The 22,145-nt window shown below is 53.5% G+C and overlaps 7 protein-coding genes across 7 annotated transcripts; 4 read left to right on the plus strand and 3 right to left on the minus strand.

Moving 5' to 3' along the window:
- Positions 1–954: 954 nt before the first annotated feature.
- Positions 955–6,772, plus strand: YBT1 (Transporter of the ATP-binding cassette (ABC); the record flags this gene model as incomplete). Its single annotated transcript, XM_056214213.1, has 3 exons — positions 955–1,019; positions 1,563–5,067; positions 5,117–6,772. 3 exons carry the CDS (start codon positions 955–957, stop codon positions 6,770–6,772), a joined length of 5,226 nt encoding a protein of 1,741 aa, XP_056071480.1.
- Positions 6,773–9,334: 2,562 nt separating this feature from the next.
- Positions 9,335–10,717, plus strand: N0V89_005437 (uncharacterized protein; the record flags this gene model as incomplete). The annotated part of the gene is made up of 1 exon (XM_056214214.1): positions 9,335–10,717. One exon carries the CDS (start codon positions 9,335–9,337, stop codon positions 10,715–10,717), a length of 1,383 nt encoding a protein of 460 aa, XP_056071481.1.
- A 247-nt stretch (positions 10,718–10,964) lies between these two features.
- On the plus strand, positions 10,965–12,341 carry N0V89_005438 (uncharacterized protein; the record flags this gene model as incomplete). The annotated part of the gene is made up of 1 exon (XM_056214215.1): positions 10,965–12,341. One exon carries the CDS (start codon positions 10,965–10,967, stop codon positions 12,339–12,341), a length of 1,377 nt encoding a protein of 458 aa, XP_056071482.1.
- Positions 12,342–12,723: 382 nt separating this feature from the next.
- On the minus strand, positions 12,724–15,167 carry N0V89_005439 (uncharacterized protein; the record flags this gene model as incomplete). Its single annotated transcript, XM_056214216.1, has 2 exons — positions 12,724–14,683; positions 14,773–15,167. 2 exons carry the CDS (start codon positions 15,165–15,167, stop codon positions 12,724–12,726), a joined length of 2,355 nt encoding a protein of 784 aa, XP_056071483.1.
- A 571-nt stretch (positions 15,168–15,738) lies between these two features.
- On the minus strand, positions 15,739–17,533 carry N0V89_005440 (uncharacterized protein; the record flags this gene model as incomplete). Its single annotated transcript, XM_056214217.1, has 2 exons — positions 15,739–15,824; positions 15,877–17,533. 2 exons carry the CDS (start codon positions 17,531–17,533, stop codon positions 15,739–15,741), a joined length of 1,743 nt encoding a protein of 580 aa, XP_056071484.1.
- Positions 17,534–18,451: 918 nt separating this feature from the next.
- On the minus strand, positions 18,452–20,241 carry N0V89_005441 (uncharacterized protein; the record flags this gene model as incomplete). Its single annotated transcript, XM_056214218.1, has 2 exons — positions 18,452–18,624; positions 18,675–20,241. 2 exons carry the CDS (start codon positions 20,239–20,241, stop codon positions 18,452–18,454), a joined length of 1,740 nt encoding a protein of 579 aa, XP_056071485.1.
- Positions 20,242–20,875: 634 nt separating this feature from the next.
- Positions 20,876–21,850, plus strand: N0V89_005442 (uncharacterized protein; the record flags this gene model as incomplete). Its single annotated transcript, XM_056214219.1, has 1 exon — positions 20,876–21,850. One exon carries the CDS (start codon positions 20,876–20,878, stop codon positions 21,848–21,850), a length of 975 nt encoding a protein of 324 aa, XP_056071486.1.
- Positions 21,851–22,145: the final 295 nt, after the last annotated feature.

Consider the following 22,145-nt stretch of genomic DNA (forward strand, 5'->3'; position numbering starts at 1 on the left):
CACGGATGGTTTGCACACCATATCTGGAGAAGTTGATGTGTTAGCTGGACACGGAACACGGCAGTGGAAAGGGCGGTGATGGCTCTCCATATGTGGATCTGAGATGATGTCGGTTTCCCCAGATTTTGAGGATGCGATGTACGATCTTGTCAGACGAGCGTCAGCAGAGGGGTTCAGGTTGATCATGTCGCGCACCCTGGACAAGGTGTTTGCTCATTGTGAGTTTGATAGTGCACACCTGCACAAATGTAGGACCGATACTGTTCCCGCTGAAGGCCGTACACGCATTGGGATGTACCAAATGCGGATCTGCGGGTGAGTTTCCGTGTGGTGAAGCGGTGCAGGGCGTGCATTTGCACTGCAGCAGCACGGGAACTGCTATCGCGCACCGTGGTCACCGAACGACTCGCGCTACTAGGCACATGCCTCCGCGTGACTCAGAGCGGTGAGTATTCGGTGGGCCAGCGCCGGGAACGACCTCGCAGGCCGCGCTGCTACGGTTTGCAGCGCTGCGTTCCATTGCTAGCTGGCATACCTCAGCTATACATATACTCCAACGCTGCGCTGGCGCCCCTGCAAGCGGAACCCCAGCTCTGTGGATATCCGATCCTCGGCTGCTCGACCATCCAACGGCGCGCGGAGCAAACGCCGCCGCCCGCTACTTCTCTGACGTACACGCGCGCGTGGAATCGTCAGTGCGCCCGCCCGCCGAGCTCGACGGCGGTCAATTGTGGACCTTGCGATTATATCTTCCCGGGGCACGCTTGCCTCGCAATCCCAGGCATTTGGACTGCGACCGGCCAATTTGACCAAGCCCGACCGAGGCCCTTGTTGTTGTTTGGGTGCGTCGTCGTAATCTACAAATGCGCACCTGCCGCTCATAACCTGGACCGCGGACTGCTTCCGACCCTCGACAGCGAAGAGAGGACTGCGCAAGAGGCCTCGCCGTGAAGCATGTTCGCCCACTGCAAAGGCCCGTTCTGGGGCCAGGACGATTTCTCGCCCTGCTTCGAGAAAGAGTAAGTCCACTTTTCTGTTTTGTTGCTTTGGATCCGAGTTACTTCAGTACCCAGGTGGACCGCCTCCAGATGTTTACCCCTAGCTTTGCGCAAGACTACACAGGCGATTGGTCTGTTGTATTACCCAGGACATACGATACGCAATCCGGCGACCTCCAGTCTCTCCCCAGCTCCGCGACTGTGCCGCAACCACGAACAGTGGTGTTGCCCCCCACCTTGATCATTTTGCGCCGACCGCCACTCATGCCGCAATTCATCGTCCCAGACCATGTCGCCTGGGAACTCGGCCTGGGGATACCAGATCTACCTTTGGCATCAGTTATTGGACAAACAAAGTTGCGGGTGGACATGTACACACTGGTGCGGGAGCACGCAATGCCGAGGCAACATACGAAATGTTCGAATCGCAGCGAAATATCACTATAAACTTGGAACAAAGCGGCAAATCGGTTATGCGAATTGGAAGTTCCTGTGCAACCGATCGGTGGACTCTGGGACCAGAAGCAGAACGGGCATTTTCTGAACGAACGCTAACTTGCACAGCTATCTTCAGACATTGTTTCCCCTCGTGCTCTGTGCGGTGTCGCTCCTTTACCTCGCATTCCAACTATATCAAGAAGCGAAAGCGTCCAAATACTACCACGCCTACACCGTTCTAGAAGACCCCACCCAGCCGTGGTCAATACAAAGCCCTCATTATGATGGCGACGACACAGACTCCAGCGAGGACGAGCTCGATCGCAACGAGCAGCTGGCTTTACACCCGACAGTCAGTCGCCAAACTGCGTCTACAATGGCGGTGACCAAGCCGCGCGGCGAAATTACAGTCGTTGTGCTGGAAGAAATGGCTGTACTGGCAGCACTGGGGGTGCATGTGGCAATCTTTTTCACAGGAGCATATGGTCACAAGGGCAGGATAGCCGCCATCGCCGGTATCGTCGTTTGGGCATATATCGCGACTTTAGCCTCGCTGAGGCTGCTTTTTTCGAGCTCGAGCAGGCTATCATTTCCTAGGCTTTGGTATCATACCGCTTTCATCTACGGGTTCCAATGGATCCTGGCCATTCTCGTTTTCCGATCCGCTATCATTCATCCTCGCTCATCTCTCCACCAGAGGCTAACCATCGCTGATTTTGTTCTCAACTCGGTACTTTTAATAATAGCTCTATCTTCTCGGAAAGGAAATAAAGCTGTCGAACTCGAATACGAGGGTGATATCGAGCCCTCACGCGAACCTACCGCAAGTGCCTTCTCCCTCGCAACCTGGTCATGGGTAGATTCCATCGTTTGGACGGGATACAAGAAGACATATGAGCTGTCTGATGTCTGGAATCTGACACCAAAAGACAAAGCAGCTGCAGTCATTGCGAACTACCGACAAGTCAAGAAGACGTCTTCCCTTGCATTCCATCTTCTGAAGCACTTCAAGCGCGGCTTGCTTATTCAAGCTGGATGGGCCGCCTTGTCTGGTGTCATCGCCTTTGCTCCTACATTGCTTTTAAAGGCTATATTGGAGTACGTTGAAGCGCCAGACTATACTCCGAAGAACGCGGCATGGTTCTATGTGATCCTTCTCTTTATCTCGGGATGCCTTTCCGCTCTCGCCGATGGCCATGCATTGTGGATCGGACGGAAGATCTGCATCCGTTTGCGCGCAATCATTATCGGTGAAATCTACGCCAAAGCACTAAAACGAAGGGCCGCCGCCGGCGCCGACAAAGTCCTGGGCGAGGAAAAGAAGAAGAAAACCGAGGACGAGCCACAGCCCGGACGGTTAAAGAGGATGATGACATTCGGTCGAAAGAAGAAGAAGACAAGTCAGGCAGACCAAGCTCAGCAGGACAACGAACAGAGCACGGCCGACTCGCAAGTCACCACCGGCGCCATTATCAACCTCATGGCAGTGGATGCGTTCAAGGTCAGCGAGATTTGCGCTTACCTACACTTCCTATGGGCGAACACTCCCGTCATGATCATCGGCGCTGTCACGCTTCTATATACAATTCTAGGGTACAGCTCTATTGCGGGTATCGGAATGATGATATTCCTCCTTCCGGTAAATCTTTATGTTTCGAAGCAATTCTCAAGCATCCAGAAGTTGATCCTAGCGGCTACTGATGCCAGAATCCATACTACGAACGAGGTCCTAACGAACATTCGCATTATCAAGTACTTTGCATGGGAGCAACGCTTTATCGGACAGGTCAACGAGAAGCGCTATCTGGAACTCAAGCACCTGAGGAAGCGATATCTCCTGTGGGCAATTGCCGCAACAGTCTGGTCCGGAACACCGATTTTGATCACATTTCTTTCTTTCCTTGTCTACACGAAAGTCGAGAAGAAAGATCTTGTGCCATCTGTCGCTTTCACCGCATTGTCCCTGTTCCAAATCCTTCGGATACCCCTGGATCAACTCGCCGATATGGTTGCCCACGTCCAAGAGTCCAAGGTTTCGGTGGATCGTATTGAAGAGTATCTCAACGAACCCGAGACCGAGAAATACGCTCAGCTCGTCACGCACAAGAAGGACGCGAAAGGCTCGCCGCTCATTGGGTTCGAACGTGGCACTTTCAGCTGGGGTGGCAAAGACCTGCAAGATAAGACGGCAGCCAATGCTTTCAAGCTCATGGACCTGAACCTGCGTTTCAAGGTTGGCGATTTGAACGTCATCGTTGGCCCTACAGGTTCTGGAAAGACCTCATTACTGATGGCTTTACTTGGAGAAATGACTAAACTGAAAGGTGACGTCTACCTGCCAGGAGGTCGCAGCCGCGAGGATATGAAGCTCGATCCAGAGACCGGTCTCACTGAGAGTGTTGCGTACTGCGCGCAGCAGGCATGGCTTGTCAATGGAACGGTCAAGGACAACATCATCTTTGCAAGCCATTTCGACGCGAAGCGTTACAAGGATGTCATTGTCGCATGCTCCTTGCAGCGTGACCTGGACATTTTGGATGCCGGAGACGAAACCTTTGTCGGCGAGAAGGGTGTGACCCTGTCAGGAGGCCAGAAACAGCGTATTTCGCTCGCTCGAGCCCTTTACAGTAAAGCAAGTCACGTCTTACTCGACGATGTTCTCAGCGCCGTGGACTCTCACACGGCCAAGTGGATTTTTGACAAAGCTTTAATGGGCCCGCTCATGTACAACCGCACTTGCATCCTTGTTACTCACAATGTTAGCTTGTGCTTGCCAGAGGCAGGTTTTGTCGCCGTACTCGAAAACGGCAGAATCCAGGCTCAGGGCACAGCTACCGAGGTTATCGATTCCGGCAAGCTCAACGAAGACCTTTCAAAATCGCGACCAGCGTCTCGTGGTACATCCAGGGTAGCATCGAAAGTCAACATACCAGGTGATGAAGCTGAGGAAGCTCATCATGCTAATGGGTCCGCAAATGGAAGTGCGAACGGCTTGGCAGATCCGAAGAAGACTCCAGCTAGCAACACGCAGCTAGAAACCAAGGCTGAAGGCGGCGTAAAGTTGAGTATCATTCTGATGTACCTTAGAGCTATGGGTCCTTGGTATTACTGGATTGGCGCTGCGATTTCTTTTGCAGCTCAGCAGGTGTCCTCCGTCTCGACAAACGTTTGGATTCGATCATGGGCCAACGCGTATTCCGAAAAGAACGTGCAGTTGATGGGTATGCATCACAAGTCACCTATCACGCATGCCCCCACCTTTACTGGGGTCGGCACCTGTCTGAACAGCGGCACCTGCAGCTGGAATATCCCCTTCTTCAGTGGAAACCAATCGGCGCAAAACCAGTACTCGTACAATCTCATGCAGACCAGCTCCAGCTTCGCGAAGCACGACACCGAGGTCGACTCAACGTACTACCTAGCCGTATATGCGGTCCTTGGCGTGATCTTCATGTTCATTACTTTCGTGAGGGAGGGATTCCTATTTGCAGGCTCGCTGGCAGCTTCGAGACGTATTCACGAAAGACTGATTCAGAAGATCGCGCATGCAAAATTTCGCTTTTTCGATCAGACGCCGCTAGGCCAGCTGATGAACCGATTTTCCAAGGATATCGAGTCCGTGGATCAGGAAGTACGTATGAACACGCCGAGCCGAGTTTCCCTTTTGCTAACTGAACTAGGTGGCTCCCGTGGCGATCGGTGTTGTACACTGTTTTGCATCAATCATTACTATCGTCATCCTGATCTCAATCATTACTCCGGGCTTCCTCATCGCCGGTTTCTTCATCAGCGTACTTTACGCTTTGATTGGCATGTTCTACCTGAACTCATCACGAGACCTCAAAAGATTGGAGTCCGTGCATAGAAGCCCGCTGTATCAGCAGTTCGGTGAGACACTTTCTGGTATGACAACCATTCGAGCCTATGGCGACGAACGACGATTCATTCGTGAGAATCTCACCAAGATCAACACCCAACACCGACCTTTCATCTACTTGTGGGCCGCCAATAGGTGGCTCGCTTTCCGAGTTGATGTTGTCGGTGCGCTGGTGTCTTTCTTTGCAGGAGTATTCGTTGTCCGGAACGTCGGCCGGATCGATGCGGGCGCGGCCGGATTAGCACTGACCTACGCTGTGACGTTCACAGAGAACGTTTTGTGGTTTGTGCGCCTTTACTCTGCGAACGAGCAAAACATGAATTCGGTGGAGCGTGTCAAGGAGTATCTGGATGTTGATCAAGAAGCACCCGCTGTGATACCAGAAAACAGCCCGCCTACAAATTGGCCCAGCCGAGGTGCGGTCGAGTTCATCAACTACAGCACAAGATACCGACCAGACTTCGACTTAGTTCTTCGCAACGTTACGTTCAAGGTCAAGCCTGGCGAGAAGGTTGGTGTAGTCGGTCGAACCGGTGCTGGCAAGAGTTCTCTAGCTCTGGCACTCTTCCGAGCATTGGAAGCAGAGGAGGGTAAGATCATCGTCGACGACATCGATGTTGGCTTGATCGGATTACAAGACTTGCGCAAGAACATCGTCATGGTCCCGCAAGATCCCACGCTGTTTTCCGGCACTATCCGAAGCAACCTTGATCCCTTCGGTTCTTTTACAGACGAGGAGATCTTCCAAGCCCTCCGCGAGGTACATCTGATCTCCACTTCGTCGGCCGCAACGTCTGGTGCCACAACACCCGAAGGTGCCAGTACACCCAAAGCCATCGAAATCCCTAACCCCACCACCGGTGCCGTTGTTTCAGATGTCAACGCAAGCTACTCCGCCTCAACCGTGAATCCATCTTCCATCCTCGCAAACCGCGACTGGGAGCACGGCGAGGCACCAGACGATACGATTATCATCATGCCATCAGGTGCGGCGACCAACAACCCCGCCGGCGCTGCGGCCCTAGCGCTGAATGCAGACAACAAGAACCCCTTCCGAAACCTCAACTCGCCCGTCACTGAGTCGGGGTCTAACCTCTCACAAGGCCAGCGACAGCTCCTCTGCCTCGCGCGCGCGCTGCTCAAGGCGCCCAAGGTGCTGCTCATGGACGAAGCAACGGCGTCTATTGACTACGCAACCGACACCAAGATCCAGGAGACGATTCGCGAGATCAAGAATACGACTATTACCATTGCGCATCGGTTGCAGACGATTATCGATTACGATAAAGTGCTTGTGCTGGATAAGGGGAGCGTCATCCAATTCGGTGATCCACATGATCTTATCAAAGAAGAGGGAAGTTTCCGGAGTATGTGCGAAACATCGGGTGAGCTTGAGAGTCTTGAGAAGGAGGCGGAGAAGGCATGGAAGAAGAGGAGCGAGGCGGAGAACGGGAAGTGAGGTGTGAATACTTCTCCTTCTGTTTTTCTTTCTTTTTGCATGGATGCATAGTGGCTGCGTGTGCTGCATACTTTAATTTCCTTATCTGTTGGGCGTTGGTGGTACTTTGATAGCTTAACTGCGCGCTGCTGTATGTACGGATGGGGAGGGGGAGTGGGTGTGTATACACTGTCAATGGCGCTTTAGACAAGAGAGTAGCATAGTATTGAGGTGTGAATACAGTGGTCTGATAAGAAGAGTTTCTCTATGAGTGATGATGTTGGGTGTAAACCTTGCAGGCAGATGAGGGGATCAGGGAGGCCATTATAGGGGCTCTGCAAAACCCAGACACTCATGATCCATGGTCTGACTCCAGGTTCATGGGCTAATTCGAGTCGAGGCGCATCGATTGCATCTTTGTCTGCAAGACTATAGTCGATCGCCTTATATAGTTCAAGATTTTGGGCTGCGAACGCGCTGATAAGCTGAATTAGGATAGGATGGGATTGGCCGGCCAGACAAGTCAGTAATTGGACGGAAGGTGTACAGTACCTGCAATGGTCAAACAAAAGTACTGCGCCGGAATACGAAATTGCAGGTTTTCGATTAGTTCCGAAACAGCGAGGATGATCCCCCAGCAGACCACAGCTGACAGAACTTCTACGAACAAGCATAACACTGGGTGTTGGGCTTGTTCATGAAACTTCCGCGACCGCCAAGGACGCGTCGAATGATTCTTGATGCCGGTGAAAGCGTATGAAGTCATTCTTGAGAACAGGCACTTCGCGCTAGCGTGTTCAACGAGCATGCGCTTCGGGCGCGACTAGTATTCACCGTCATCATGTGACTCTCCTTAGACCCTTGGCGCACGCATGTTGGAATGCAGCTCTAATCTAGGTACAGTCTTCGTTCAGCCTGCAACTTTTCGACTCGAAGGACTATTGCCGCCTTTTCTGCAGCTCTGCCCTAGCTGACCCTCTGCACACTGTCTAGGGACGCTTTTCTGTCCGCCGCCCTCGTTCTGGAGTCTTCTGACTATTTCCATTCTTCTTGAAGCCTTCATTTCATCAGCTTGATTCCGACCACGTGCGCTGAGCTGAGAATGACGAAGCGAAAGGGGATCCGCGCAAATGCTCAATAATCGTTATTCGATAGCCATTTCGCGCGAGCTCAGCATTATTGAGCAAAACTTCGGCGCCCCTTAGTACCCAAAACCGAACCGAGAGCGATTTAGTCAAAGAGAAGATGAATGACACTCAGTTCAAGCTGATGGAAATAGTCTCAAGCCACACTCAGAGGGTAACTTCGCCAGCGACCAACGCTGGCACCTAGCACCTCACGGCTTCGGGCTCGATAGGTTTCGAGAACGTTTGTCGAGGGATACATCAAAACATCTAGCGGGTGAGGTATCTACATGGGCTTGTTGACATTCAAACGATTGAAGTGCCCGGGGCATGTGGAACGGGCTAGTCCGCCAGCAAATACCTAGCACAATTTCACGAGGGGCAGTATCTTTTCCATTTCATGCCTTTCCATTGTTACAAACCTGATCAATGCGTTTAGAACTGCGAGGAGTATGATGATTGTATCTAGAATAGTTTGTCCATTGCTATCTCCTCGGCTTTTGATATCAACAAGCGTTTCAAAGCTTACATTGAGATGGGAAATTGACATTGTACTTCCAGCCCCCTGCCACCTCACCCAAGCATATAATTTAGCAGGCCCTATCTTCACAAGAAGATTTAGCAAAGATGGAGGGCGTGTAGTCACGGGGCAAGAGATGATTAATATATGACAGGGTTTCAATTGCGCTCGACATGCCCCTCAGTGTTACTTGCGCGTGTCATGGCTCTCTACACCGTACTGCTCACTTAGATAACTATCAAATTCTCATAACCCTGAAGCTTAGACGTAGCGGTAAGGCATAGTTAAACAGCAAGCTGGAAAGGTATACTTGTGAATAGCCCAGAAAGTGTGCAGAGCGACCGGAAACGCACCTGCCCATCCCAGTGTGCTAGAAGTGTGAGCAATTGACCCCATTCTGTACATACGTGTGCTGCTTGTTCCCCCAAAGACGGTATTGTGGCGTGTTCGCGCGAATGTTATGGGCTGCAGCACAGCTGCAGCCCGAAGATTCAACTTCACTGTCACTGCTTCACCACACTATTGTGGCGCATTAGATCGGGTAGGCTCGTTACTAATGTGTACGGAGGCAGAGATATGATCTGAAAAGAACCTAGTCACCGATTGATTGGCCGTCAAGCGCGGCATGTGTTGTGGCTTCACGACGTTTTTCACCTATTGTGCCTCAACGGCAAGCGCAGCGCGCACTACTATTCACTTTCACCGCACGTTTTCGAGCGCAATAACCAGCCTCCTGACCTGCGCCGAGGACCCCACCAGCTTTCTTGAGCGAGCCCTCTTCGATATTCTCTCCCCTCAAATCTCTTCAACTCTCTTCATCGGCGCGCAGCTTAAACTCGCGCCTCGTACTTGACATCTACCTATGCATTACTCTTGCTCCCTCAAACCCCTCTATACATCATTTCAACCATGACTACTTACGCCGCTCATGCTGCCATCATGGCCTTGTCTCCTGCAGCACCTGATGGCGGCATTATGACTGGTGAGCCGCCGGGAAAGCCAGCGGATCTCAAAAATTTCCACAACTACGCCGTCTGTCTGGCGCGTCACAACGCCTGGAAGTTCTTCAAGCTCCTCTTGTCCGTGTATACGCGAGCCAAGAGGAGCATCGGCGACCCCTTGAAGTGCTACCCGACAAAATCCCGTGGTCACATACTCGGACACCTGGGCTGGAAGCTAGAGCGAATGTGCGCAGCCAACACCGACTTCTCTTCGTCGGACAGGCTCACCGCGTACATCGACTACGTCGCCGCCACCCGACATGAAATGCGGAGTCTGCCTGAAATGCGCGACCATAACCTCATTCGTTGTCTCTTCTGCAACTTGATCAAGTACGACGACGCGGCACTCGACGCGAACAATGGGACAGTACCAATGGATATCGACCCCCGTAAAGACTCATTCATGTATGACCAGGCCGACGACGCCATGGACGTCGATGAGTTTCCAGCTACGCCCAGTTCGCAGCCACAACCCAACACCCCCCTCGATTTCGATGGCACCGGCACAGCGGGTTCGAGCGCGACAGAAGTCGCTGCCCCCCGTGAAGATACCCCCATGGAGATCGACTGGGTAGGCACTAGTATCGTTGAGGAGACCCAGGAACCCACGGGCGCTCCGGGCTCCTCCCACAACGATGCTACAGAGCATGGTGCTGCTGGCAGCTCGGCAAAGGTCTCTGGACCTGCTAGAGCAACCCAAGCTCCCGTCATGGTGCGAACTCGAAAGTCCGGGAAGGATCGAGTAGAGGAAGCGTACAGCAAGGAACGCCAAAACGGGATGGACTTTACCTTTAGGAACCGCGAATTCCTCGATGACAGCGTTCCCAATGGGGACCGAACCAACCTATTGCAGCGAATTCTCTCGACTTTGAAGCAGGAGAATGATGGCTGGACGAAGCGTCACGGATCACTTGGAATTACCGACTGGCGCCTTGAGCTGTGGGCACAAACAATGGAGGATGGTGTCGCAAAGGGGGCGGACGAAAACCATCCAGATCCCGAGTCGTTCATGCCGACGGAGATCACCGACAAGAAGGTCTACGACCGTGGCGTACGGGGCATCATCGCAAAGATGCAAGATCCCCTTGCCTTCTTCAAGAGCACGGTTCGGAGGTTCAAGAAGGAGGTCTCTTTCGTGGAGGACGACAAGCCGGTCGTGGTCATGAAGTCGTCCGTGAACAGGAATCTCCCTCCGCGTCCTAGCGCGCTTCGTGACGACACTGTCTTCAACAAGGGGGCGACGAGGACTCTGGACATGGCCTTCGACAGGCGCGATGTCGTCCAAAGCGCGCGTAAGCGAAGCTGTCTCAAGTGCACGTGATGGCGCGATTCGCGTTCAGGGCGTTCGTTGACGTCATCACGTCATCTCCCTTGCCAAGTTCCGGCTCTTTCAAACAAGCTCACCTCTAAACGGACGGCTATCGGCACGCTTACCCCGGATCGTCATATCCTGCAACCATCCACCCTGTCTTTTTCTGGACGACCTTCCTTCTTTTCTCTTCTTCAGTAACACTTCGTACTCGGCCGCCTGTATCACATCAAGATTTTGGATTTATACGACATTCAGCATGGTTGCTTCTCGGCGCGCAGACTTGTTCCGCAGTACCTCAGGACGCGACGAGCAGCAATACCGATACTTGGACCTGGAGAACGGAAATGGTCAGCCACACGTACCGCACCCACGACAGCGTTTTCGCGATGCTGTTGACGCCACAGTGTCCAAGCAGCATGCAATCGATCTGAAGAAGCAACTCCTGGAAGATGTTGACCACAACGCGCTTGAAAAGTTCCGGAAAAGCGATGAAGATCTGAAGAAGATCAATAGCAAAAAGCTCCGGAAATTCTACGAGGACCAGAATACGCGATTGGACGACTGGCTTGAAGTAGATTCCATCGTCTCAACGCTTGCCGATGATGTATTGGACAGTATGGGACCGCGTGACTTGGACCACGACGGTGTTGCAGAGGACCGCGGTCCTCTGGGTGCAAGCGATGATCGCGTCGAGTGTTTCCTTCCTGACGATGAGCGGGAGCGAAGACGAAAGTCTGCCAGTCACGTCAAATGGGCTATCAACATCAACGTTGTTGTCAACATCCTGCTTCTCGCCGCCAAATGTATTGCAGCCATCTGGTCGAACTCCCTCTCCTTGATAGCCTCGCTCGTCGACTCAGCCCTCGACCTCCTCTGCACACTCATCATTTGGTCCACCAACAAGCTCGTCGGCTGGAAACTAGACCACCTCCGAAAGAAATTCCCTGTCGGCCGGCGCCGCCTCGAACCCATCGGCATCCTCGTTTTCTCCATCATAATGATCGTCTCCTTCCTCCAAATCTTGCAAGAAAGTGTCCAAAAGCTGCTCCCAAGTGGCGAGCACAAAACCGCAGAACTCCCACCCGCAGCCATTGGTGCTATGGTCGCCACCATCGTTGTCAAAGGCACGATATGGATTGGCTGCGCGCGGATCAAAACAACGCAAGTCCAAGCCCTTGCCCAGGACTGTAAAACAGATGTCTACTTTAATACGCTCTCCCTCGCTTTCCCGCTCATCGGATCCCAGCTAGACGTCTGGTGGCTCGATCCCGTCGGCGCAACCATACTCTCCCTCTTCATCATCTACGACTGGGCCGGTACCATGCTCGAAAATGTAACACGCCTATCTGGAGAAGCCGCCGACGACCGCACTGCGAGAAAGATGATGTTCATGGCGTGGCGCTTTGCCCCGCTCGTGCAGGGCTATAAGAGCATCAAGTGCTACCATGCAGGCGATGGTGTGTGGGTTGAGATGGACGTTTTAATGGATCCCAAGGCGCCGTTGAAGAGGTGTCATGATATCGCGGAGACGTTACAGTACTGTGCCGAGGGACTGAAAGAGGTGGATCGCGCATTTGTAACGATGGATTATACGTCCCAGGGACCGGCGGGACACGCAGCAGAGAACGAGTGAGGATGTAAAGTGCTTGCTTTTGTAATTGTTCTGCATAGTTTGTAAGGCCGAGCTTCACAGCTGCTGGTTTCTTTGATTGTTCTGCATACCGGATGGTAGCATTGCGTGGAGCGGCATTTTGAAGGCGCTTGGCGTAGTTGCTTGTTTCAGTGCAGGTCTGTTTTTGCATACGGAGGTTCTTACCTACTGTTTCCTAATGATTGAAATTTCGTTCGACAACTCACAACTGTGCAAGTGTCGCGAGTGCTAAAGTCAATGCAAAAGGTGATGGAAACGTCCTTCGAATTAGCTGCCCCATGGTGAGCTACTGATACTATCAGGAAGGGCTACAGATTGCGCATCTTTCTCATTGTCTTACTACCTGAAGCTGCTCCCCTACAACTCAAGCCAGATACTCAATCTTAAAGACCCAAGCATGTTTTCCGCTCTCTATCAAACTCTCATCGAACAGAATGGTGAGCGCGCCGTCCTCAAACTTCCATTCCAGCTGCTCTCCTCCTTCCACCCCTAACAAGCTGACCTGGTCGCCTTCCAAGATTGGCATCGGAGCCTGCACGACCAGCTTCTCGCTCGGTTGCTCCAAGCTGGTGATGTACAACGCATCATCCGTCTGCGTGAACCTCACATTCGTCTTCCCATCCCTCACCTCCGCCTTCTGGAACCAATACGTCGTGTTGAAGATCGCTTCTTCGTGCTCTGCGATCCAAACGCCTGCCTCACGTAGCGCATCAATCTCAGGCTGCGGGATTGACCCATCCGCGCGCGGTCCGATGTTCAAGAGTAGATTCCCATTCTTAGAAACCATATCAACGAGCGTCGTAATGAGCGTTGTAGCATTCATATATTCTTCGTCCGGCGTCGCGCGGTTATAGCCGTAGGAGAAGGGGTCCATGCCCTGATTGCTTTCCCACTTCCTCCTCTGCGCAGTCGCAAAGGTAGCGTACTCGGGCGTATCGAAGTCATTCACCTCCGCGGTGCCGCACCGCGAATTAATCGCTACGTCGCGGCCTTGCTCTCTCGCCCAGTTCCACCATCTGTACGCGAAGTCGGCAGTCCCGTTCGACGCCCCGGCGTCGCACCACATGATTTCCGTTTCGTAGTTGTAGGCTAGGATGTCCATCTGCGGGACCATGACATCTTGGATGAAATCTTCGACTGGGATGTACCCCGTATACGGCTCCGTCTCGTTGGTAAACGGATTTCTCGCGATGATGCCTGGATGCGTGGTTCCGCCTGGGTTCTCGGGCCCGTACTGCGCGAAGCCGTACTTGCCCCAGGACGGATTGAACCACTCTGGTAGAGAGAAGTATGTTCCGCGCTTGAGAGCCGGCTGGTATGTTTTTGCTGCGTTGAAGAGCTCCTTAACGACGTCCCTGCGCGGACCGTAGTGCAAGCTCGAGCGATTCGTTGTGTTTCCAGCATCAAACATCGCAAACCCATCGTGATGCTTCGTCGTGATCACAAAATACTTCGCTCCCGAATCTGCGATCAGATCAACCAAGTCTTTCGGCTCGTACTTAGCCGCGGTGAAGTTGGCGAAGAAGTCGTCGTAGTTGAGGTCCGGGCCGTATGTGCGCAGGCGGTAGTCCCTAAACCCAGATTTGTCGCCTTCGGGATGTGTGGTGTACCACCAGAACCACTCTGCGTATGACTCGTAGGGCGTGGAGTTGCCCCAGGCGGGGACGGAGTACGGGCCCCAGTGGATGAAGATGCCGAACTTTGCGTCGTCGAACCACTGAGGCGATTCGTGGCGAGCGAGGTCCGATGTGGTGTCGGTCCAATTCGTCAAGCCGAACGATAGGTCGTTAAAGGTGTGGGTTGTGGTGATGTCTTGGTACGTGATGTGTACGTCGGTGGTGCATTCTCCTGATCCCGTGACAGATACTGTTACGCTCTTTTGATCCCCTGGACAAAGTCGCTTGATGTGTCCAGGTTTCACGGTTTTCACGTCTGTCCCCTTGATAGATACTGCCAGTCCGTCGCCGTGCACACATTCCGTCCCTGCGTTGTTCACAGTCACCTCAACAACCTGACTCCTCGTGTGGCCATAGTCAATCCACTTCTGCGTTGGCTTCACACTCTGCACGTCTACGCTTGCTTCATGATCATTCTCCCACAGCGAAGCTGCAAACACATGGATCCGTCCGGTAGTAGCATTGGTTGTGTTCGGCAGGGTGATAGCCGTCAATTCTTTGCCAGGAAACAGCGCAGCTTCGAGCTCAAAAATATGGCTGGTGTTGAAGTTCGTCGCGTTCTTTGTGTAGAACTTGTCGTACACAATCTCGCCCTTGTTGATGGCTAGAAAAGACCACCATGGCTCGCTTCGTAATTCTGCTATGGACCTTCATTCAACACCGTTAGCGATCAAGCCCTTTCGTGGAGAATCTGGCGCATATTATCGACTTCAGGACTGGCTCGGTGGACTACATACGTTGTATTATCGCTATACGTGAAGGTAATATTCCCTAATATAGTCTTCTTCCTTACATCGCTCGAATGTAGCACTGACAGCGCAAACGCCCTCCTTGGTCTCTCCAGAGTAATTGTCTGCCCTGCGCATATGACATTATCTGGTGTCGAAGATCCACGGTAGCCAGGCGCAATGTACTCTATACCCGAACTCGAGACGAACGTTTCATTGCCTGCATAATATGATATCGCAGCCGGGTACGATTGATTCAGGCTGTCGAATGCGGATTGCCCAGGGTAAGTGCCGAACGCTTGGTTGTTGAAGAAGGGGTCCAGGTCAAGAGAAGTTGAGCGAGCGACAGCGCCGTAGCTGGCGCACGACGCGAACGCAAGTACCCAAAGGCGCGTATTGCTCATTCTTACGATATCGCGTGTCCCTGTACATGGTTGCTGTAGGGCGTCGATCGCCTTATGAAGCGTAAATCCCACTCTTCAGAAAGAATTGACAGTTCGGTAGAAGATTACCGAAGCGACCGATAGCTGATCTCCGTCATTCAGAGACTAGCTTACAGAATCGGGTAGACTACTGACAAAGTCATGTTACATTCCTACCGTGACAACGCGCCTGGGCGATGAGGTGATGCTGCTCGGTTCAAATGTTCCTGGCTCGGGTTGCCCTATGAGGACCTTCCTCCGAGTGTTAGCGTGTCTCGATGAGGGGGATCGCCCTCACGTGCGAGTAAATTCGGTAGAGTAGACCCCAGATCTTGGAAGAATCCTGCATCGTGTATAAATGAGATAAGAGCCGCAATTATGATCCCGGTTACAGCGAGAGTGGTCCATGTTATCAATTGCCTTAATCTCGTCCGGAGCCGATCCGTTATCTGTACAATGAACTCGGTATACCAACAGGACCAGTTTGTCATTGATTCAGCATTAATGTTACGGTGCCTCTCTTTCTACCAAATCACTTTTCCTATCCCGTTCTCTATTCCTGCTGCGACATGTGTGTCGGCAAATTGTACCCCGCGTAATCGATATGTACAAATGCTCGGTCGACATATGGGACGCTCTCTGTCCATCGTTAGCTTCGTACTTTTCATCGAAAAGAAAGCGCGCCACTTACCAAGCACATACTGCAATGACTCCCCAAGATCATGACTATCCCTTAGGCTGATATTCTCATCGACCACAATATCCACCTCAACGTTCAGCTTGTCACCCGCATGGTACGCAGACAGACCTTGAATCTGCTTAATCGTCTTCGCAAACCGCATCGTCAAATACAGCAAGATGTTCCTCTCGTCCGCGGTGGCAGCAGCACCGGTGAGATTGCGGATATGTGTCGCTGACGTGCGCGACCAATTCAGGATAACGAAGAGGGAGAGGAGAAGACCGCCCAGAGGATCTAGCCACCAGATTTTCGCGTAGAAGCCTACGAGGGGAAATAGGATACTGAAAATGTTAAAAACGACGTCGGTCTCGGCGTCTTGCGCAAGGGCTTGCACCGAGGAGTTGCGGATGAGGCGGCACCAGAGCCAGCAGCCGCCTTTAACGACAACGGTCGACGACATTATGGCGATGGCGGGGACGCTGAGCTCCACGACGGTTCGGTCGTCGCCCGTTAGTCTAGAAAAAGCCTCGATGAGGACCTGGAAGAAGGACGTTATCATGATGACGCTGAAGACGAGGACTCCAATTGGCTCAAGACGGCGGCGTCCAACCGGATACGCGTATTTATCCTGTGGTCGGGCGATGATCCAACTGGTGACCCATACGATGGCTGTGGAGAGGAAGTCGAGCGCTGCGTCAACTAGAGAGGCCACGACGGAGAGCGAGGAGGTCATGACCGTCACGATAATCTTGAGAATGAGGAGGATGGTATTTGCAATGAGATTAACATAGAGGGCAACCTTCACGATGGGACTCTCTGTGTCTTCGTCTTCCTCAGGAACCCAATCCGGCATGCTCTTGCCGAGCGATTCGATCTCTTCCTCCTCGTCATATGCGTCCGACCGCAACAGAGGTGTATTCTCGTCTGCTGAGGGCACTTTGTACAGATTCTTGGGCGTCCGCTTTAGCTTCACTTGCGAGCCATTACTGTTCTGGGTGGTCTGTGTGGTCGCACTGGTCGGGTTTGTACTGATGTCGCTGTAGCTGGCGGGTGTATGCGCGGCGGGCGTCGAAGGGAAGGACGGCGATTCTTCAGTAATGGTTGTCGGGATGTTTACGTTACCAGACTCTAGGTTGCTGTACTCTTGGATGAGATGGTGTGGAAGTGACGAGTCGAGAAGGCGGTCGATGTAGTCGTAATTTTGGATGAGGTAGTTGTTGCGCTCGTAGTACTGCCGGACCTTCTTTTTCTTGTACTCCTTGAGCTCAGCCTCCGTCTTGAAGTATCGCTCCCATTTGTACCGCGGGTTCGAGTTGCCAATCAGCCTTTGGCTTCGCATCTGCGGGGTATGAAGAGCGTGCGCGCCGATGCTTGCCCTACGCTCGGAGGCAAGATCCTGAGCTATGAGGCTGTGCTTGAATTCCTCCAAATCTCCATCGTCGCTAGAAAAACTCCCGCGTCGTTCTTTCCCCGACCGGGAGCTACGCAACGTGGAAGGCCGTCTTGTACCGTGTGAAATGAGGTTCTGTAGCTGCCCACTGCGCGTAGATAAGGCAGCAGGCGAGCCTTCGCCGGCCAGAGGAAGATAGCCTTTGGCGCCTGCGAGGCGCGACAAGCTCCTGGATCGAGGGAGGCCGGGGGACCGAGACGGCGAGCTTCCGGGAGTCATGGCTGAAGTAGAAGCAGTATGCGACCCTGGGATATACAGCCTTAAAAGCAGAACGATTGCTATGGAAAAACTAGCTCTTGTGCTGGCCTCGGGTCAGCTGTAGGCGGGCGTTCGGCGGGTGGGAACGGCGGTGCGAAGCAAAGGAAGAACACAGCAATCGAATGTAAGAAGAGAGGGATAAGAGGACCCAGCCACAGGCCCTTCACATTCTCGGTGCGGGCTTGGTGCTTTTCAGAGCGATGTCTCTGAACCCAAGTACCGCAGTTCCAATGGTTTGCGAAACGGACGTCACCGGCGTTACATCCCTGCGGGGCGCCATAGCTCCCTCGCTAATCTCCATTCAGTTCTTGGCTAAGACGAAACCTCCAGGGGCCTTCCTGACTTGCAAACGTACATCAGATGTTTGCAACTGTTTCATGTCTGATCACTACTTAAAAGAGAGCACAGAGCTGCAGTGTGTTTCGTCGCATCACACTCATCACTATTTAAACGTTTTCACTCGGTCCTTCGGAGCACAATCGCGCATTATGCCAAGCGGAGTGGTTCCGCTCGTGCATTAGTAGCCTGATCACCGTCAAGCACAACCTGGTGAGCGAATTTTCTTGTGACAAAAGTAGAACAGATGCACATTTGGTCGCCATCCGATGCATCGGAAGCCGATCAAAGGGGACGATCACATCAACAAAGTTTCATTAAACACAGTACGAGTCAAAGTCATCTTTCACGTGAGGTATCAGATTATGATAAGTAGTCTACAGAGTCGTCGAGCTTTTGGTCATACCCAGGAAACCAGCGCCCAGCCTCAGCAGCAATATGCCAGTCTGAAGGAGAAGAGGAAGAACGCCCCAAATGCATCATCCGCATACAGTGGTAGTATAATCTAAGGGAAAACATGTCATAGCCTTTACTTGGAATCGCTTATCTGTTGGACGGGTACCAGAACTCGGTCTGGGGGAAGAACTCCTCCTTGATGAGGCGGGGAGTCGTGAAGCGGAGGAGCGTGTTGGGGCTGCCCGCCTTGTCGTTAGTGCCGGACGCCCTGCTGCCACCGAAGCTCTGCTGGCCGATGAGTGCGGCGGTCGTCTTGCAGTCTGTTGGATGTTAGGAGTCTGTCTGGAGGACAAGTGATCGAATAACTTACTGAGGTATAAGTTTCCTGCCGAATAGCGGAGCGTATCCTCGGCCTCACGAAGGGCAGCGCGCGAGTTGGCGAAGATGGCACCAGTAAGCGCGAAGCCACCGCCAGCCTGGTCAACCTTCTCGAGAATGGAAGGCCACTGCGCGTCGGGATAGACGTGGATGGCGAGGACGGGACCGAAGATCTCGTAGTTGAAGAGCTTGTGGTCGGGCGAGTCAGCGAGGTAGACGGTGGGCTTGACGTAGAAGCCTTCCGAATCGTCGTACGTTCCACCGGCGACAAGCTTGAGCGAGGAGTCCTTGTTGCTCTCGTCAATGACGGCCTTGATCTTCTCGAAGGAACCACGGTGGATAACGGGGCCCATGAAGGCGGCGAGATCCTTATGCGGGTTGCCCTGGGTGATGGTCTTCACATCAGCGAGGAAAGCGTCGAGGAACTCCTTGGATCGGGATTCAGGGAGGTAGAGGCGGGATGTGGCAGAGCACTTCTGGCCCTGGTACTCGAAGGAGCCGCGGACGGTGTGTTTGACGGCAGAGGGGATGTCGGCAGACGGGTGAATGAGAGTGAAGTTCTTGCCGGAGGTCTCACCCACGAGACGGGGGAATTCGCGGTAGGTGTGTTTGCCAATTTCCTGACCAACCTTGGCCTGGAGCTGGCGGAAGACATCTGAAGAGCCGACGAAGCCGAGACCAGCAAATTCGCGGTGGTTCAGGATCACGTCGTTGATCTCCACTGGGTCACCGGGGATGAACTGGATGACATCCGGAGGAAGACCAGCCTCGAGGAGGATTTCGTACAGGATCTGACTAGCGTAGACGTTGGAGGGCGAAGGCTTCCAGAGCACGACGTTACCCATGATGGCAGGTCCGGAGATCAGGTTACCACCAATGGCAGTGAAGTTGAAGGGCGAAACAGCGTAGACGAAGCCTTCCAGCGGTCGGTAATCCATGCGAGACCACATGCCGTCGGAAGTGCGGTTGGGCTGCCTTGCAAGAAGCTCGGCGGCGTAGTTGGTGTTGAGACGGAAGAAGTCAGCCAGCTCAGCGGCGGCATCGACCTCACCTTGCCAAATGTTCTTACCCTGGCCGAGCATGGTGGCGGCGATAATCTTGTAGCGGTACTTCTTGGTGATAAGCTCTGCAGCCTTGATGAAGATGGCGGCACGGTCCACGAAGGGAGTGTCTTGCCATGACTTCTTCGCCTTGAGCGCGGCGTCGATGGCCGCCTTGACTTGCTCCTTGGAAGTCAAGGGATTGTTGGTGAAGACGGTCTTGTGGTCTGCGGGCAGGACCTGGTCCCATGACTTGCTCGACTGCTGTGCGACACCGTTGATAAAGACATTGGACTTGACCGGAATCTGAGCCTGGAGCTCCTTCAGGGCCTTCTCAATCTCAGCGCGTTCGGGAGAGCCCTTCTCGTAGTCCGGGTTAGGTTCATTGCGCTCCGGCGGAAGCTGGAATGGGACCGTGACATTGGTCGTGGTCTTTGTGCGAATCTGGGTGGAGGGGCGGAGACGCAGAGCAGCGTTCCGGGCAGCAACAGGCCTCAATCGCAGAAGAGAGGTAGACATGATGTATGGGTATAGTGTTGGAGCAGTGTGAGCAGCGCAGAGCCATTGAAGTATTTCATTGTTGGCCAGCAAATCCACTGCGAGCCGAAGTCGCAGCGCGTACCGTTGGAAACCGACGGCATCAGAGCTACGGTAGAGCCGTTTGGGATACTCGCAACGACGCACGACAATGTGACCCCTCACTCAATGGCTCCGCGAGGTATCAGCACGCATGCATGCACGCACCGTGCGTGATCGGGAGGCTGCCCGTAGCGCGCGGGAAGCTCGCGAAATGTGGAGAAAGCAGTTTACCCCAGCTGGCCGACGCTGTGTCAACCCACCGGGAGGGAAGCCGAGCATCGTGAAGGTCCACGATGGCCGCGAGGACGGCACCCGGAAATCCACGGTGTTTGTAGAGGATTGCATTGGCCGTCGCCTTTGGTTGCTGTTTACCCCAGCTGTTCGATGGAGCTGTCATCCCTCCGGGAGGGAAGCCGAACATCGTCAAGACCCACGATAGCAGCAGCGAGAACGGCAACGCGGAAACCCACGGTAGCGTTTGTGAAGAAGTCTGCACTGACCGTCGCTGCCCTCATAACCATGATGCTTTGCCTTGGACGTTCATCAATTTCAAGCCCATCTTACCGTTCTCACCATGCCGAACAATGTGCCCCCCAGCGGCGTCTGGTGCCCAGCAGTCACCTTCTTCAACCCCAACACAGACGAGCTCGCACTTGATGCGCAGGCGCGGTATTTCCACTACCTGTCGACGACGGGTCTCGCTGGACTCGTCATCCTGGGCACAAATGCAGAGACGTTCCTTCTGACGCGAGAGGAACGCAAGGAGCTCATCGTCACGGCAAGGCGTGCGGTCGGATCGCGGTTTCCCCTCATGGCAGGCGTAGGCGGTCATTCCACCCGCCAGGTTCTGCAACACATCGCCGACGCAGCCCACGCCGGCGCCGATTCCGTGCTTCTGCTCCCGCCCGCCTACTTCGGAGCCGCGACGACGCCACAGGTTGTGGAAGCCTTCTACGACGACGTCGCCCGCAAGAGCCAACTGCCCATTGTCATCTACAATTTTCCCGGTGTCTGCAATGGTGTTGACCTCCAGTCCGACCTCATCGCCACCTTGGCCCAGCGCCACGCCAACATCGTCGGTGTCAAGTTGACTTGCGGCTCCGTCGCCAAAATTACGCGCCTGGCGGCTGTCCTACCCAAGGACCGCTTCGCAGTCTTCGGCGGCCAATCCGATTTCATCCTAGGCGGCCTGACCTCTGGGTCGAGTGGCTGCATTGCGGCGTTCGCCAATGTCTTCCCTAGGACAATTTCGCACATCTACAAGCTGCACCAGCAGGGCCGGAACGATGAGGCTCTGGCCTTGCACCAAAAGGCTGCATTGGCGGAGCAGCCCATCAAGGCCGGCATAGCCGCGACCAAGTATGCCGCCGCGATACACAGCGCCAGCTACGCGGGAATCGACAATGCTGCGGCGCTGCTGAGGCCGCGCAAGCCTTACTTTGAGCCTGCGGCGCCTATCAAGGAAAAGGTCAAATCCACAATGGCTGAAGTAGCTAAGATCGAACAGAGCTTGGGCTCTTACTCAGAGCCAACTTTGGCTCGATTGTAGATATCGTATCTTTGGCCGGCGTCTTTTTCTCTGATTATCTTCCTTTTCTTCTTCCCGAGATGTCTGCAATCTAGCATTAGACTTACTACCGAGCTATTCGATACCATTTGATAACACCACCCCAAATCTTTCTTGAGTCTCGAACCACCTTGCCCGGATTACAGTCCAGCGCACGCCAGTGGCTGATCGTTCGCACTTAACCTATCACCATGTTCGAGTTGCGGGTTCGTTGCCGTCACTTATCTACCCTTTTGCCGGGTCGCCACCATTCCCCGGATCTGATACCGTGCGTCTA

This window comes from Didymosphaeria variabile (genome assembly GCF_027946475.1).
Source record: "Didymosphaeria variabile strain IMI 356815 chromosome Unknown scaffold_4, whole genome shotgun sequence".
NCBI lineage: Eukaryota > Fungi > Ascomycota > Dothideomycetes > Pleosporales > Didymosphaeriaceae > Didymosphaeria > Didymosphaeria variabile.